General features: G+C 38.8%; 1 protein-coding gene across 1 annotated transcript; it reads right to left on the bottom strand.

Annotated features, from left to right (window-relative positions):
* Positions 1-3201: 3201 nt before the first annotated feature.
* LOC109679143 (TRPM8 channel-associated factor 3-like) lies at positions 3202-16674 on the bottom strand. Its single transcript, XM_074055258.1, has 7 exons — positions 16052-16674; positions 10701-11668; positions 9779-9876; positions 8862-9075; positions 8303-8542; positions 7016-7353; positions 3202-5198 (listed from the first exon to the last, which is right to left on the bottom strand). The coding sequence occupies exons 1-7, from the start codon at positions 16672-16674 to the stop codon at positions 4950-4952; spliced, it is 2730 nt and encodes a 909-aa protein (XP_073911359.1). The 3' UTR covers positions 3202-4949.
* Between the last annotated feature and the right edge of the window lie 2074 nt (positions 16675-18748).

Below are 18748 nucleotides of genomic sequence, written 5' to 3'. Positions count from 1 at the left end.
TACCAATAGCTTCCACCTGTATACATGTCAAGGTTACTTTTCCACCTTCATAGTGATGATTTTCTCAGCATTCAGTAGTAGCACATGGCTGTTAACTTATTCCCTTCATCCCATTTTTTTGAACCAAAACAATGGGGCAAGGCACGGTAGCTCATAGCTGTAATCCCAGCTACTTAGGAAGCACAGATTGGGAGGATCAAGGAGGTAAGCCCAGGTCTCTCTCCAAAGAAAGGTTAATGAGACTCTGTCTCAACAAATAAGTCATGTGTGGTGGGGTATATATGAAATTCCAGCAAAGAGGTGGCATAGGAAGGAGGATCACAGTACAAGACCAGCCTGGCAACAAGCACAAGACCTTATCTGAAAAATAAACTAAAAGAAAATGAGGGTTAGGGGCATGGCTCAAGTGGTAGAGCACTTGCTTAGCAAGCATTCAGCATTGAGTTCAAACTGCAGTATCACCAAACAAACAACCTCCCTCCCCCCTCAGTTCAGTGATACTACAGTAAGTTTGGGCTTTCCTCTTCTCTCATGGAACAAGTCCTTCCTGATCTCATTTGCTTGCCTCAAAGTGTCAGCCTGCAGCATTCTCAGTGTCCTCTTCTTAAGTAACTCCATTGTCCCAAAGCTTTGAATACCATTCATAGTCTGATGACCTCTGATTTTGTTTCGCAGACATGCCCTCTGCTCATACTCTAGACTTACCAGTTCATCTGTCTATCTGACATCTCTTAATTCTGCCCTCTGAAACTCTACAGCCCATTCGCATATATCAGTGTCTACTTCATCCTCTCTCTCACTATTATCTCTATTAAAGGTGTTTATAATACTGATAGCTCAAGCCAAAAGCCAAGTATCCTTGCTCTCCTTACCTGACCCCCTCACATTCCTTTCAGCATCTAAGGCTAGTAGGTCTACCTCCCAAATACAGAGGATAATGTTTTATCAAAAACTTGACAGTTTTGTCTCTTTCTCCCTAGATTCTTTATTTTTCTTGTCTTAATGAGTTGATGAGGATGACTGGGGATAAGCTGAAGGTAGTATCCTTTCTTCTTGAATTTAATGTGAGTGCTGCTACTGTTTCTTTGTTTTACTATGATGTATAAGTTTAATCATGAATGGAACTTAAATTTTTCAACCTGTTTTTTGCCATGATCATAAGTTATTTCCTTGTAACCTGTGAGTTCAATGCCTGTCTAGATGCACTAGAGCTTCATCAACCCTTCATTTGTCTTTTCCCCTAATCCATTTTTTCTTCTAAGACCTTTTAAGACCTTTCATGGTTACTCCTATTCTTTGCAGCTCCTTATCTTGGGCAGATTCTTGATTTTCCCCTACATGGCATACTGTGTCTGGATCTTTTAGGGTGGGCCTGCTTTCTGGGTAGAACCTGCCGTGTTAATAAGGAAAGAGCTCATCTTTCTCAGAATTTAGGGCCAGAAGAGGCTGGAGTCTGTGCTTAGTGTGCCATCTTGAGGAAAGACAGAAAAGGGCTCAAGTTATTTTGGTTGATGATATGAAGAGATCTGGTGATCCTCCTGACTTACAAGAATGCCCTTTGATCCAAAATTCAATGACACATGGCAGAACAGGGGGTGATGATGATTCAGAGAAAGAAGAACCTCTTCAAAATTAACATTGGCTGAAATTCAAGTGAGGAGAGGGGGAAAAAAACAGGGTTGGGAAGATGTGAAAGCAGAAACCGTAAAATGTTAAGGCTTAAGGAATTTAATTAAAAGTTCGTTATTTCTCTTGAAAGTTTCTGTCATCATCTGTCACAAAATATTGCTGAAAAATTCTTGTAAGAACTGACACTTACATGTATATAAAGGGAAAGAGGGGCTCCGTGAAAAGTTCTTTGTCAAATGCAATGTGACCAAAAAAATTACATAGCCTGTTATTAGGGTGAAAAAAATGGGGAAAAGATTAAATTCACATTGCAACTTCCATGTAGAGGAAGAGCAAAATTTCTTTGGATTTCATTAAATATCATAGATTTCTATAGGATATTCTTTAGGGACAGGAGTTAGAGATCCTTGATTAGTCTTATATAATTTCATGTATCCCACAAATACCTATGGAAAGATTTGATGTTCCAGGTACTGTGATATGTATTAGGGATTTGGCTCTAAGAAATATAGATTTCAGTTCTGCCTTTGAGAAGTGTACTGTCTAGTGGGTAAGAGACCATTAAACAGACATCAACTGTGTGGTGACAAGTAGTGACCACAGATAAACAATGTGCATTGTTAGAACAAAGATGGTTATAATTTCCCTAATAAATTATCTTCAGGGCTTGGGAATGTAGCTCAATGGGTAGAGTACTTGTCTAGAATCTAGGCTCAAGGCCTTGGGTTCAATCTCTAGCACCACAGAAAGAAAGAAAGGAAGGAAGGAAAGAAGGAAGGAAGGAAGGAAGGAAGAAAAGAAGTTTCTTTAAATTGAGACCTAAAAGAGGAGATAAACAACCATTAGTCAGACTTCCTGATTAGACTTGTTTTTCTAAAGTTGGGGAAAAAGCCCAACTAAATTCTATATCTATCTTACTTATCCAAAAATACCTTTAAAAATAGAAAAGAGTGCTGGGTGAGATAGCTCATGCCTGTAATCCTAGTTATTCTGGAGGCAGAGATTGAGGGGATCACAGTTTGACAAGGCCAGCCAAGGCAAAAAGTTCATAAGACCCCATGTTGGTGCTCACCTGTCATCCCAGCTATAGGGGAAGCATAAATAGGACAATGGTTCAGGCTGGTCCTGGCACAAATGCAAGGCACTGTTGAAAAATAACTAAAGTGAAAAGGGCTGGAGTATGGCTCAAGTGCCAGAGCACTTGCCTACCAATCACAAGGCTCTAGATCAAATCCCAGTACTGCAAAAAAGAAACTAAATATAAAATAAAAATAAATGAGTGTATGGTCTCATAATCATGAGATTTTAGGTGGAAGCCTTGGTGACCTCTTTGTCATTGCTGGTGAATTAGCTCACGTTTAACTGTCCTGAGTTCTGTGCTGTAGCCCATTCACTATGAGAAGAGGAAAGAGACATGAAATCAAGAGAGTCTATCCCACAGCAGATCCTCCATGAAAAAAGACATGGCCATACTGCTCAAACAGCACACTGGAAAGAACTTGAGGAAGGAGACAATATTTTAGTTGAACTTTTTTGTTGGAAGATGATAGAAACTCACTTAAACTGGTAGAAGCAAAAGGAAGCAATTTATTGATTCAGTAAATACAAAAATCTGGGTGTTGACCTGGAGCTCGAATCACTATTGTATCTAGACTCTTGAAAAACATGCCTGGTGACATAACTTTTTGTCTTTGCTTTCTCATCATTTTCCTTTGTGTGGGTTTCTTTATTAATCCTCTTTGTGTGAAGACAGTGATACAAGACAATTCCAGGTATATATGATTCATAAAACCACAATCTCAGAAAATATTTTTTCCCCACAGTGCCTTTATGACTCATCAAAAAAGGAGAGTGAGTGGTCTACTCAGGTCTTCTGAAAATTCACAGTAAAGTCACTAGGTCCAAGGAATAGAGAACCTTGATTAGTCACTCATGGTCTCATGCCTACTTTTATGATAAGGATGCTAGGGACCCTTTTTTACTAGTCCTATTTCAATCACAGAGACAATTACGACAAGTCTCTAGAGGAAGGTTCATAAAACAAATGAAAAAGTAAAGAAATCCAACAAAGAGAGACAAATTCACGTACACAATAATTAGGACATATCATAGGTGGGACCTATAGCATACTTCGGATTCTTGTAAGTATAAGGATAATTATGATAGTTCTCCAATTAAGGGCACTAGATCTAGCATCCAATTCTCTTTACATTCTTGCATTACCACTCACTGGCTTGCCACTTTAAAATTTAGGTCTCTGCATGTGTCAGTGGAGATTATGTATTACATATACACATGCTTCAGCTGTGCCCATGCATTGTGAATTTGCAATGTCATTGATCCTTTAGCACAGAAGATTCTAGTATAAGTTCTTGAACTAAACATCTCAGCACAGCTTAGAGCTTTCATTGGTTTGTGTGGCACAAGCCGATATTTATTTTGTTTGCTTGCCTTGATCTACCTTTCTTACATTAACATCAAATTTTCTAGGATCATAGACTTTTAACTGTGAGTAATCATAAATCATTCCATTATTTCTCAAAGAAAGGACATGGGCTATTTGATAGGCTGTGTGGCAGTTCTCACCTGTAGAGGTGAAGTAGGTGTATGTGGCAGAAGCCACAGGATAAAGAAATAATTCTAAAGAATATTGCGAAGGCAAGTATATGAATCGATATCCTCCCATACATTCATGGAATATATCTCCATGAAGTTTAGCCTGTCATATTAGAGCTTTAATTTCCAGTAACACACTGATTTGAAACAGGCCTGCCTGTAATAGGTCCTAATTAAGTGGGTTGCTACAACAGGGGAACAACTTAGCCCAGTTAAGGTATGCTTAGTATGTAGACTGATACATAGTGAGTTCTCTCCAGGTAGTTATTATTCATTTTCAAGAAGTGTTTGTTGACCTCCTACTCTGTTTAAGTTACTCAGACAAATGATATTTGTGAAATAAATTTAGGATTAAGAGAAAGATGCTCTAAATGGATTCAAAGAAAGACCTTTCTTGGATTAAGTCTCAGAATTTGAGCAATTCCTGGAAACCCTGTAAGGAAAATGCAAAATGCTAACCAAATAACTCAAGAAACAAATCATGCAGGTTTTAAACACTTAATCTAGAGGAAAGTGATTGAGTTATCCATATTGCTGATTTTGAAAATCACTGTCAAATTTAATTTCTTCCTTACTAAAGAATTGAGATGATACTGCATAAGACTGAGTAAAATCCCCTAAGATTAAAATTTAAATGAGCATTTGTCTGTTGCATCCAGTGAATTCTCTTGTTTCAGAGAGAACATTTCTCATTTCTTCATTTTTCATGAAGATATGTATGATTTCATGGGGTTTTCCTCCCACTCTGGCAGAGTAGCTAGGCTTTCAGCCACTTCCTTCTGGATAGGCCAGCCCCAGGTTTCAAAGAAAGGAACTAGATTCTTCTGCACTGCTTCAGAGAACTTCCTCATCCAAAGATTCATCTTCTGAGTGTTATCTTTGGGGATACCATGGAGGGTGTGGTAGTCAGCAAAGAGCTGTGTAAATGGCTCCCATCCAAAGGCTTCCTGGAGCTGGAAAGGGAAAGAAGGGGAAGAGTGAAGTATACACCCTGAAACAGTCATGTCCCAGCACACATATAAAATAACATTATGTTTTTTAGTTGTAATCCACCCTATAAAGCTAATTTAATTCTTGTCAGTGACTCTCTCCTTCTTCATCTTCTACAAGCCTATTCCTGTGATGGCTGTCATATCTTATTCAGCCTCAATCCAATCTCAAGAGACAAAATTTGTACTTGCACATCACTTGATTCCTAGCAGGTTCTTTGTAAATTTTTACTTTCAGTATTATTTCCCCCTACTCCTAAGATATCTTCTAGTCTTGTGTAAACATTGGAAATGGACAGTTGTAGAATTTTAGAGCTAATGGGGACAGGTTCCTGGCCCATCATTTAGAAATCTATGACCTTGGGTAAGGCAAGAGAATAAGGCTGAGCCTGATTGTAAGGTGGGGTGCTCTACCTGAAGGCATACGGAGTTATTGGTGAATGATAGGCTGAAATTTGTTCTTTGGGGCAGCATTCTAGAAGATGATCACCTGGAATCAGGGATAGATGTAGGGGCACCAAAGAAGGGATTGGAGCAGTCTGTGTGAGAAGTGCTGGGGAGTTAAATTATGGCCATGTTGATGGGAATGGAAAGTGAGGCGTTGGGAAAGTGGATGCCTGGCCTGAACTTCAGTCTCTGATCCCAGAGTGGTAGAAGTCTTCACCAAGAGCAGAGAAGGAATTCTGTTCCCAAGGGCCTTGTGTTGAACTTGGATATCAAACTTCTGGCTGCCTATGTCATACAGATGCTCAGGCAGTTTACTTATTAATAAGAAAAATGTCATAGCCCAAAATTAATCCCTTTGGAATTATGAAGACATAGTGAAAACCTAGAGACAGTGTGCTATAGTGCTTAAAACATGGGAGTCTGATGCTGAAACTAGGTTCTAGTTCTGATCTTTCTAACTAATTATAACACTACTACCAAACTGCTTGTGTCTTTTTTATTGTTTTTAGTAGGACTGGGGTTTGAACTCAGGGCTTTATGCTTGCAAAGCATGTGCTGTACCACTTGAGCCACACCTTCAGTCCATTTTGTTCTGGTTATTTTGGAGATGGGGTCTTGCAAAATACTTGTCTGGGCTGGCCTGGAACCAAGATTCTCCTGATGTCAGACTCTCAAGTAGTTAGGATTACAAGTGTGAGCCACTGGTGCCCAGCACTCATGTCTTTTAACCGGGGGTTTTGGGTCCTGAAATATGAACTATGGAAATAACACTTTCTTAATGTATCCCCACAGCGGGTGATAAAATGGAAGGGAAGGATTTTGAAAAGCTATAAAACACTGCACATATTTTCTATTTTATAATGAAAGCAGAACTTGCTTAAAGTTGAGGTTTTTTGAGTAACTTGGTTCCAGGTCACTATCCCTACACTCTATCACCATACATATTGGTAGAGTTAGGTGATGTTGGTGTCTTTTCAGATATAAAGACAGCTCAAGAGAAACTGCTCATATTTGGCAAATATGAGATTGTACTGCAAGATTGTTTGTCTGGAGTTATGTTACTCCAGTATACTTATCTCAATCATCCCACTCATCTTTATTTATTGCCACCTCAATGTTGAGAGGGGTGGAGATGAGAGGAACACATTCCATTATCTACACATCATCCACTTCAGATGTGTAGTGCCCGAGTCCCAGTCTCCTGTGTCCAAGAAGGAGATGCACTCCAAGGTTAGTGGGACTGGTGAAGAAATTGTAGGGCTTTCGGGATCATCAGAAAGTTATACAGCTGTGGGACCCTGTGGTCCCCATCTTCCTCCATATCTGCTCATTACCTGGAGATAGGTTTCCAGAGCTGTCCACATACTCCATTCACGCAGGGGAGCTCCCTTGGCCAGATGCTGTTGGATCCTCTGCTTCCTGGTTTCAGGCTTCAGAGAAGGGTGGGCCCGATCCCTGGGGATGTCTAGGACTGTCTCATGCACATAGATTGCCCAGAGGCTACAGATGGCCTCAGTAGTGTGGGGAGGGAACTCCCATCCTCTTTTCTGGTGATTGTGGCCCACCTCATGTAAGGGAGCCCAAAGACCTTTTGCTCTTATACTTGCTGCGTTAAGGACATGTAGTAAGCTCGGGACATGGCCCATGATGGGGTATCCAGCATGCATGAATCCTGAAAAAGGTGACAGGAAGGTAGAGATGAGGAGATGACGATGGGTGATATTCTTTGTAGATTGTATCTGCCATCCTGAAAGCCTCTGAACACATTGAGTAGTCCCACACTAATCAGAAGAACGTCTGGCTTCACTCTCTGCCCAAACTCACTTGCAGCCTAATGGGCCTCCCTTGCAGTTTCTTCGACAGAGTTTGACATTCTCGTCCCTATTTGACCCTGAAGTGTAAGTGCACATAGCATGCAACTCTGAGTGTCATCACTCATCTGTTCTCCCATGTATAGGTGGGTAGTGTGTCCTGCCTTTATGTTCTAGATGTGGGACTTTGGGGAAAACAGTAAGAGTCTACCTTCTCCAATTTAGTCTTAATATAGCTTATGGAATAATCTTGAAAGCCTGAAGATGGCAATCAGTCTTCTTCAGTTTTTCCAAATGCTTAAAATTTCTCCAGTTTTATCAAGTTTTAACAAGTTCTCTTCACTCTGCTTACAGGTACCAGTACCCTTCTCCTGCCTCTTTCCATTGCCAATTTTGACCTTACTCAATACTTCTATCTTCCATGGGGGCAGAGGTGAACAGTCCACACTTATTTTTTTTTTCCATTCTTACTATCCTATGACTCTCACTTCTTGGAGATTTAAATGATGATTAACCTTTTTTGCACGTAAATATGGTTTACAGAGTAGTAAGGATCATTATGTACCATTTCCTCCTTCCAATCCCTATAAACTTATGCTTTGCAATTCAATTATGTCTGTTCAATTAGAAAATACATTTTTATGTGCATACAAAGCTTAGGTCCTTCTATGCACATATGAATAATAAAAAGAAAAAAAAAGTAAGAGGCAAGTGGACTAAAGTCCCTTTTCCAAGTATAGTATTACTTATCACTCATGTGACAAAAAAAAAAAGAAAGAAAATACATTTTTAGAGATCTGGATCACTCACCAGCTGAGATCTGCACGTCAAAAACAATCCTCTCAGGTCTGGTTAAAGGGAAGGGCTCAGCTGACAGTCCGGCAATAGCCTGCATCATCTCATCCCAGAGCTGGAGCAGAGGCTCTGGATTCCCTAGGGATTGCAGGTTTGTAGTTGGTACTGTCAGAATGATGTTGTCCGTGGCTAATTCTCCCCAGGGAGCTGCATTTTGCAGGAGACTATCCTTCCATTCTTTCTGGGATGTCTTACCTGGGAATAAAGATTACATACCTTGTCCCAAACCATTTTTTCTGTGTTTCAAGCTCTTCGATCAAATTAAGAGATAATCTGGTAATGAACCATGTCTTTTGCTTTAACATGAAACACAAACCCCCGTCCTTTCCTATTCTTCTCTCAGACTTTCCAGGACAGTGTTTTCATATGCTCAGCCCACTTTCTGCCCTTTAGTCTCATCCTCTTTCTTTCCCTCACTCAGTCTCCATTCCTTCTTCAACCCAGCTCCCTCTCCCCTTCCAGACTTGCCTCTGCTTTATGACTCAACCTCACTGAAACTGAATCTCCTACTCACCCAGTTTGAAGTATGGGGCGAAGGAAGCCCCAGAAATGGTGATGTGCACGCCATCTAGTTTGAAGTTAGGAGGCACCACGATGTAGAGGAGGCCACCCCAGAGCCAGGAGAAGGATTTCTTTACTGTATCTAACTGGTACGTGTGCGTCACCACAGGCGGGCGGAAGTAAGTTTTTGCTGGGCTTATGTCATCCGTGTGGCAGCCAATGAGGACCTGTCACAGTGAGCACAAGTCATCATAGGAATGACTGAACATCTCTCGCTCTCTGTGTATGGACATGCATGTGTATGTTGAAGGGACTGTCTTATTGTAGTAGGGGTGGAAAACAGAATGTCCTAGGGTGACAAGTCTCTCTTGAATGAATACAGGATTGCTTCTATTTATTTGTTTTCTCCAGGGTACACCTTTCTGATCATAATTTTTCCTTGTTTTCATAGAGCTTTGGAATATTTTTTATTTAAACAAAACCAGTTCCCAGGTAAATAACTGACTCAGTGACTGTGCCTCTCACATTTCCTATGGGTCTTGGGTAGGAGATATCTGTGGAAATGATTCTAATATTTACAGTTGGGCTAGAGCATGGATATTTGGATAGTGTTTCAGATTCTACAGGAAAGAGCAAGTAGTCATTGGGTTTTGATCCTGGGCAAAAGAGGAGGAGGAGATAAAGAAAAGCATCTTGTTTCTCGATCATCTCTTATGGGCTAGGCTCTGCCAAGTGTCTCATATTCTGTACCCCTCTTATAGCTCAGTACATACTTCAGCTTTTCTGTGACTACTTTTCTTGTCCATAAAATGACTGTGGTACTTTCCTGCCTGTCTGGTGGAGTGGTTAGAGAATCCAAAGATTATTGCGAAAGGAAGGAAAGGTACAAGGAAATGTCAGAAGTTGACTTTAGGGGACTGAATGCTTTACCTTCAGTTTAGCAGCTACAGCATGGTCAGGCAGTGTTATTTTTGCAGTCTGCCCTTCAGGTAAGTAGAGTCCAGTGCTCACCCAGGAATTGCAGTTTTCTGAGAAGAATCATAAGAAAGACATTTCCATCCCCATCTCAGAATTCCCAGAGACCCTTGCAGAGCTATGGATCTTCGGGGCACTTCTTAACTCATGAAGGCTGCCCATACCTCACTTAGAATTCCTATACAACCAATATTATGAAAATAGGGGAGGTCACATACGGGACAGGGAGGGTAAAAGAATGAAGTTAAGAAGGTGAATATGGTTGATGTACTTCCTATATAAAAATGAACATAGAATTTTTAAGCCTGTTGAAATCACCATGAGAAGGGGACTAAGGTAGAAAGGAAAAAAATTGAGGGAATGAACCAGTTCATGTTATAAAACATAGATACATGGAAAAGTCACAGTGAAACTCCCTGTATAGCTCTCTTAAACACACAAAAATGTCTTTTTTTTTTACAAAAATAAAGAACAGGAAGGCAAAATAGGTTCTGTCTGGTGTTGGTATGAGTGGGAGGGTGGAAGATATAAGGAAAGGGTGTAGGAGGATGAATGTGGTGGAAATGCTATGTACACATGTATGTAAATGGAAAAATGAGACCTTTTGAAACTATTCCAGGAATGAGGGGAGGGTGATAAAGGAGAATGATAGATGGGATGAATTCTACTAAGATATATTGTAAGAACCTTGGAAATGTCACAATGTACCCCCAGTACAACAATAACAGTAATTTTTGAAAAACAATTTCTACACTCTATCTTCTTAAATGTTCATGGGGAAGGAAGGATATGGGCTTTTGAGGGGGAAAGGTCCCTCAAATGATGCTGGGAAACTCATTCCCCCAGTCCCTACAAGTTCCTGGTCTCCATTCCATACCTGCATGGATCTCAATGGTGATAGGAGATTCCGTGGGAGGTAGAAAGGTGGGATGCTCCAGCACCAGAGAGCTGTCTGTTCCGGATTTGACCAGTTCTTGGGCCAAGGCTATCAGTAGGGCCTGAGGGCTGCCCTTTTTGACTGGGCTTTCCTTACTCACTGGTGGTAAGCCTTCCCATTTGATCATTTGCAGGATATGTCTCTTCACAGACAGATAGATGGGAATATCATCTTGTAGGATTTGAAACATATAGGAGCAGTCTTTTATCATCTTCTCCCCCCAACTCTGCTCTAAGTTGCCCTGTTCTTTGAGCAGCGAGGTTTCAAGCTGGGCTAGAGCTTTGCGTAAGTGGTAGGTCAACATCTCAGATTTGGGGATGGGGAAGCAGCCTCGTTTACCTCCCCGATCTGTGATGCCAAGACCAAAGCATCTAAGGATCTTGTTTTCTGGAAACTGAATCATACATTTAGATCCTGGGTGTTTGAGGCCCCACAGCCATGCCTGTCTGCCAATCAGCAACCCTCCACCTTCTGCAACAAATTCCTTCACCTTCTTGGCATTCATCTGGGCAAGAGTGAAACAACTACAAAAGACACTCAAGTCACTGGTCAGACGATCTGTGCTGATCCACTCCAAGTTGTTTTTGGATAACAAAGGGCCCAGAGCTCTCATTTTTAAATCTAACCCAATTTTGCCTTTTTTCTTCTCTGTCAGCCACTGTAATGCATTGAGCACAAGGCGCTGCATCCTTTGATTAAGTATCACTAGCTCATGGCCTGCCACCACCACACGACCACGGCCATAGCGGGCAGCTGCAAGAAAGCAGTCAGATGAGCTATCCAATCCCACGGGAAAGGCCAGTTCCCCATGCACCAGCAGCTGTGAGGGGATGCCCCCTGACCGGAGGTCCATCTCAGAGATCCCTTCCAGCAGCTGCTTCTGGTCTTGTTTGAGCTCATCCTCACAACTGGAAAGAGACATTTCCCACATTAGTGCCTGTGGAATAAGGCAGCAGAGAACACCCAAGACCTGAACTCAGTTGATACAAAACCTTCAAGAGGAAACAGAGGGGACTGCTAGTTTAACTTTACCTAGCACATATTCAAATCAATTTTAAGAGATTGAAACCAGGACATTGTACATTCCAGGCAAGCACTTTACCACTGAGCCACATTCCCATCCTGTAACAGGTATTTAATAGCACAAGACTGTGAGCTTTTTATTTATTGACACAATATATCTGGAAATTCTTGAAATGTGTATATAAATTCTCCCAGTGAAATTTCCCAAGATAAACTGCTGTCTCAGTGAACAATTTGTTTGCTATTCTGACTTATAGATTGTTTATTTGACTCATTAGAAGCATGAAATAAAATCAAATTTGAAAAACAGCCTGTCACGTCTATGGAGAATAGTTCTAATTATAAGCCTGGGAGGCATGAATTCTACCCACTGTACACACATACATATACACAAATTTTTTTAAAAGGCTATGAAATTCTCAACTTATTCTTGTCTGAGCTCTGGACTATCTTCTTTTATATTTTTTATTATTTATTGCCATGCTGGAGACTGATATCGGGGACTTGCATATGTTAGGCAAGTACTCCACCACTGCCCAATACTTCTACCCTTCAACTTTTTAGAATTATTTAATAAAGCCTCTGGAATTTTCATATGGAGAAGACATTTGAAAATGTGCAGATGTGATATCAGAATATGGAGAAGAACTTGTTTTCCCATTTCTTGTTATCAGTAAAGTTAGGTAAAAAGTGTTACCATATTTTGAAACTGCCAGCTAAGGCATTTCAATGTTGTATTAAATTTTGTTCAACAAAGCTGGGAATTGAGTAAGTACACTTTGTACAGGCACAGTTATGTTAAAATGCAGCAACATAAAATGAATGAAAAAGTCAAATTATAAAAGCAATGTGTACAAAAAGTCCAAAATAATACCAAAAATGTTACTCAAACTGCAAAAATTGTTAGAAGGGTATATATTAGATTGTTATTTGCAATTAGCTCTGTGTAGAATCAACTATAGTTGATTTTTGTTTCTTTTTATTCTTTCCTGCATCTTTCTAAATTTACTTTCACAATCAGAAAAAATAATCCCTATGTGTATATTTTTTCATATATTGATTTCATCAAATGCGGTGAAAATGAGCATGGTAAGTTACTTTTCAATTCATTTTTAGCATAAAATCAAGAAAACATTTTGACTTTTTCTTCCCAGTTTCAAATCAAAGCACAGCATTTTATCTCAAGCACCAATTCTACCTATAGGTTTCTTGATCTGTGCAAACATTTCATAAGTAAATTTCAGGTTGATGTCTTTGAAATAGAAAGCTTTAAAGATAAACTTTATGGTTGCAATTTTCTATGAGTGAACTCAATTGCTGCTTATAAAATGAAACATCAGAGATCAAGTTACAATCTCCAGAGAAAGGAGGTTGCTGTTAACAAAATATCAAGCCTAATTATACACAATTTCTTTCATTTCAACTCTTGATGAATTTGAGGGGGGCGTGGTGCAAGAACAGGCTTGTAAGATATAGCAATATAGCTTAGAGGTTAAGAATTCTGACTCTTTTGTTAATATTATTCAGAACACAAAATCGATGTCCTCATCCTATAGCTATTAAGAAAGAATTTGACAAATATACTCCTGATTTAAAAACAAAATTAAAAAATTATAAATGGAAGGAAACTTGGTTTTATGAGTAAATAATTACTGCTGCTAGTCATAATTATAGTGGATGTCCTAGCTAATGAAAAAACTAAAATATTACAATGGGATAAGAAAAAAATCCATTATTTGCTGTAAAAATTTTATCAATTAAAAAAATTTTAAGAGAATTAAAGCAATTTATTATAACTAGGAGAAGAGCTAAGTGTGGAATTTGAATTCAAGAAAAGCACAAAATTTAATAATTGTCCTTTTAATCAGAAATGATTATAAGATTTGTAATTTTATAATGGTGACAAAATATGAAAGTGCCAAGAATAATCCTAGTAAGAATTATGCAGATCCTTTTGATGAAATCATTAAAATTTGACAAAGAATATAAAGGAATATTTCAATAAATGAAGGCACATATGTTGCTCTTAGCTGAATAGATTCCATATTTCAAGATGTTAACTATCTCAGTCACCTCTAAATTGAGTATAATTCTGCCCAAATATCAACATATTTTAAAGGATCTTGATAAATGGACTATAATCTGTAAATGTAATTATCCAAATACACATAAAAATTTGGAATATGCAGACGTAGCATAGGGATGTGTATAAGAGTTTGATTTCCTGGATGAAAACGTACTTCAAAGCTGTAGCAACAGAATCAGAATGGTTGATGCAAAATTAAACAAGGTCAATGGTTCAGAGGAAAGATTTGGAAAAGAAATTCATATACATACAGAAGCTTAGTATATGAAAAATTAACTTTTAAAAAGTCAGTAAAATAGTGACTTCACAATATATGATGTCATAATTGACCATAGATTTAGAAATAATATATAATATAATATCTTTAATATACTAAATCATAGAATATATGATTTAATACCTAAACATAAAACATGCAACTGTAAAAACTATAGAAGAAAAGATAAAGAACATTTTAAGAAATTTGCAATGGTATTGGTTTTATAAACAATAAAGTATGTTGTAAAGGAAGAAGACTGACAGAATTGATCATGGCAGATATAAAATATATTTGTCACACCCAAAGTAAAGGTAAAGAACTAATGATGAAGCTGGGCATGGTAGCTCACACCTGTAATACCAGTTACTTGGGAGGTAGAGATAGGGAGGTTAGTAGTTCAAGGTCAGTCTGGGCAAAATGTTAGTGAGATAAATGTATCACGAGATGGCACCATGCCTGTCATCTCAGCTACACACAGGCATAAGTAAGAGGAGTGAGGTCCAGGTCAGCCCTGGCAAAGCTAACTAAAAGCAAAAATGGCTCAAGTGGTAGAGTATCTGCCTGCTAAGTGCAATGACCTGAGTTAAATCCTAGTACTGTCAACATGTAAAATAGACAAATAAAAGAAAAGAATTGAAATCTGTAATACCTAAAGGGCACATAGTAATCAATAACAGAAAGGTGAAAACTAAATAAAAATAAAGTACAAAATAGACATTTCAAAAAATATAAATGACTATAAATATGCAAAACATCCTCTGCATTTGCAATCTGAGAAATAGAAATTAAAATAAGATGTTACACAATGCTTACTGATAATAATGTTAAACAAAAATTAAGTAATCCATTAGTAGCAACAGTCTGGGGCTATCTTTTCATTGTGAGTGTAAATTATTATTGCCTTTTAAAATGGCAATTTGTCAGGATCCATCAAAATTTCAGAAATGAATATTTTTGAAGTTGTGATTCACCTTCTTATACTATATGCCGAAAATCCTGTTGTACTCATATACAATGACATACAGGTAACTCATTTTGAAATTTGAAGTAACAGCAAATATTAGCTGTAATCCAAATTTCCACTGTTAATAAATTTGCAATCAACACTCTAGAATACTATTCTTTTATGACAAAGGATAAGATATATTTATATATACAGGAGAATTAGTTTAAAGAGGAAGAACTTTGACTTAACTACTTATTGGGATTCAAAGCAAAGGACAGTTGTAGTACATTTAATCCAATCCTATGGTCATGAGACACCCACCCACTGTCCAGTTTTTCTCTAATCTTTACAGAGAACCCTGTTCCACTATGGAAGGAGATGCTACAGGACTCCAGCTGTATTGCCACATTGCCCTTCCATGTTCAACTAAGACAAAATTTTTCCAATGATCCCCTCTGTTCCTAGGGAGAGAAATTACTGGATATAAGGCTACATGATTTACACATTTTGCATTTTCCTGCTATCCTTGAAATATATTGACACTCATTTCATTCATTCATTTATTCATTCAATGCTTATTTACCACCTACAATATCAGGTATCATATGATGCAGTAGTGATACAATGGTAAACAAAAGAGACATAATTCTTACCTCCTAAAACTACGCAGTTCTTTTCTCTTCTTACTACCTCTTCCTAATATTCATACCTGAGAGGCTTAATTGTAAATAAAACAGAAAAATTCCCTGCCCTCAAGGCATTTAATACTCAGTTCATAGTAGAGAACAAAGATACTGTCCCTTAACTATCACAGGCGATAATTACATTAGTAACTTGTAATGATTCCATTCTATAGTGACCAATTTCTCTTTTGCTAGATGAAAAGCTCCTTAAACAACAATGACAACAACAATAGAACAGGGATGATATTTAACATGGATCAGATTCCCTAATTCCCTAAGGGAAGCATTGCTCACCTCACATCCAGGGGAAGGTTGGGAATCAGCTTAGAGAGATTGTATTGGTCTCTGTTCCCTTGGTTGCCAGTGATGTACACTCCAGCCACACTTATCATTTGGTTCCCGCTGAAATTGGACAGCACCTTGTCATGACCATGCTGACCAGCCCAGTACCAGCCATGGCCGCCAATGAGCAAGCCCCCTCCTTTCTTCACAAACTGGATCAGTTTCTCAATCAAGTCCTCGTTGTAGGCACTGATGCAGTAAACCCCAAGGGGCTCTCCAGGTTCTGCCTTAACCTCTGCATTAATTCCAGAGTTACGCAGGATGCTAGTTATCGATTGCATGGATGGGTGTATTAAAATAGGATTCCCCGGAGTGGGGCAGAGCCAGCTCACTGCATTGAGAATAAATGTGGAGGCGCTAGTTTGGAATAGGTAGCCCTCATGGGATGCAACCACGATGCGGCCTTGGCCATAGTGGGAGGCTGCAATGAGCACCTGGTCCTTGTCATTCACCATCACTGGAAAGGCATCCTCTCCAACAAGAAGGAGTTCAGAGGGAATGAGGGATTTGGGTAAATCCCAGCTTTTCACTCCATCCATAAGGGTGTGAAAATCAGAAGTGAGAGATGTTTCCATGGTTCTGTCAGCTTCTGCAGAGGAACGAAGATTCAATATGATGAATGAATGAACAAAAACTAAGTAGATAAAGGCAATATGTCCTTCTCTTCCACAGTGTCCTGCCAATAGAGCCTGTGACCAGGCCTATTTAGTTACTTACCTCTCTGTTGATTTTTCTGGGCTCTAGACCTTGTCATATGTATGATTTCTAAGGAGTTTCACTGTTGAGAATTATTTTCATTACCCAGACATTACTTCATATCCCTCCCTTACTGACACCAACCCAGATGCTCTCCAAAGCTCTCTTCCACCAGTTCACTCTCCTCTCTTCCTAGCCCCATGCTGTCCATCAGAGGTTACCATGATAGTAGTCTTTCATTTCCAGCAACTGTAAATGATCCTTGGTTTGTTTGGGTTTTTTTTGTTTTTTGTCCCTAGCCTGGACTTCCCTTATGGATATAAATTCTTTACTTTTATCAACATATGGAGTGTTACAATTATCAACTCAAACTCTATTTCTGAGAAATTGAATTCATTTCTACCTTTTCAAAAATTACTCTTAGATCAAATCCTTAAGCTTACTTTTCCTATCTGTATAAGGAAGAAATATCAACCTTGAGAAGTTTTAATGTGAAGATTTATGGAATTAACTCAAGTCAAGCATTTGTTCAGAAACTGGCAGTTGAAAATATCAAAAGCAAATTCCTATATGTTTATAATTTTTCCTGGTTTGTTAGAATGATATGGAGCACCACAGCTTTACAATAATGATGGTTCTCTTCCTCTCTTCTCTGTGACTACCTACTCAGTCATCACACTCTATCATAAGTCAGTCATATCAGTTTCCATTCCTATTGCCACTAAGCTTTGTCCAGGATCTTAATACTTCATTCTTGCCTAGACAAAATCTGGAATCTCCAATTCTCACATAAACCCCCTTGTTAAGAAACCTCCAAAGCTTCACCATTGGTAAGACATGACACTTTTTTCAGCCTAATAGTGGAGGTTGGTGGGTTCTGCCTTGTCATGGTTTTTCAGCCTTGTCTTCTATTGTCTCTCCCAATAAAGACTTTGTTTTACTCAGAAAATGTGAGTGTGACCTGTGAGTTCTAGTTATTGTCAGATCATTCCCTGCTAAATTTCATTTATTCCCTTTTTTCTATGCCTTTTCTTATTTTTAAATATCTTATATTACTAATAGAAGGCAGGTGAAAGACATTCACTAGTTATTCTAAAGTCAGAGCCTTCTTTACTAAAGAAATAGGCTATGAGATATTTTGAAGTCCCTATGTGAGCAGGTGTGTGGTTGAGAGAGGCATGCTCTGCTAACTTCTCAGTTCAACTGAATGACACCTTTCTAACCATTGAGCATGGTAAAGAGAGAGAAGGGGAACTTTTTTCATTTTGGGAAGCAAGGAGACTGGGAAGATGTTTCAATTTCAGCACTAGTTCACTCTGTGAGCTCTGGTAACTGATTGGTTTTCAAATAGTTAAAAGATCTGGTTACCTCTTTGCAAGTTTAATGACAAACAGGAATAAGCATACTTCTCTCTGTGGGCTCTTTGAGTGCCTGCAGATTAGGTAACACCCTGTCTAGTAAATATGTTCTTTCATCCATTGTCAGTGAGGTGGCCAGAGGCATATACAAAGAAACCTTTGTTTGAACAAGGGCAATAGATTGTTTTGTCTAACAAATTCCAGAATGATACTGATTAGGCTCAGAAAGAATTATTTCTGAGACAATAATTATTTAGAGAAAGATAAATTATCTTCTGACTTTGCTTGAGAAGAAGCCAAGGATGCTTGGCTAGAGGAGATCTTGGGTAAACAGAGAGCATTAAGTGACAATGACCCATTATGATATTTCATCAAAGATTTTAGGTGTAGTTGACATTCACTTTCCTTCATCCCAGGAAGCCAGAATCCAGAATGGGGGAGAAGAACATGCTAGTCTCCAACTTAATTATTGATGCCAGGTGGCCATAATGGGGCAGATATTCTGCACTCAATATACCAACCTGAACATCTGTAAGTGGGGGACCAGGACAAGGATTCTTAGGATGATGGACAATGGGTAGAGATTTATGTTTGG

This window comes from Castor canadensis, chromosome 2, assembly GCF_047511655.1.
Source record: "Castor canadensis chromosome 2, mCasCan1.hap1v2, whole genome shotgun sequence".
In the NCBI taxonomy this organism is placed as follows: Eukaryota; Metazoa; Chordata; class Mammalia; order Rodentia; family Castoridae; genus Castor; species Castor canadensis.
Note: the sequence above shows the minus strand (reverse complement) of the source record. Positions and strands in the feature narration are given on the sequence as shown.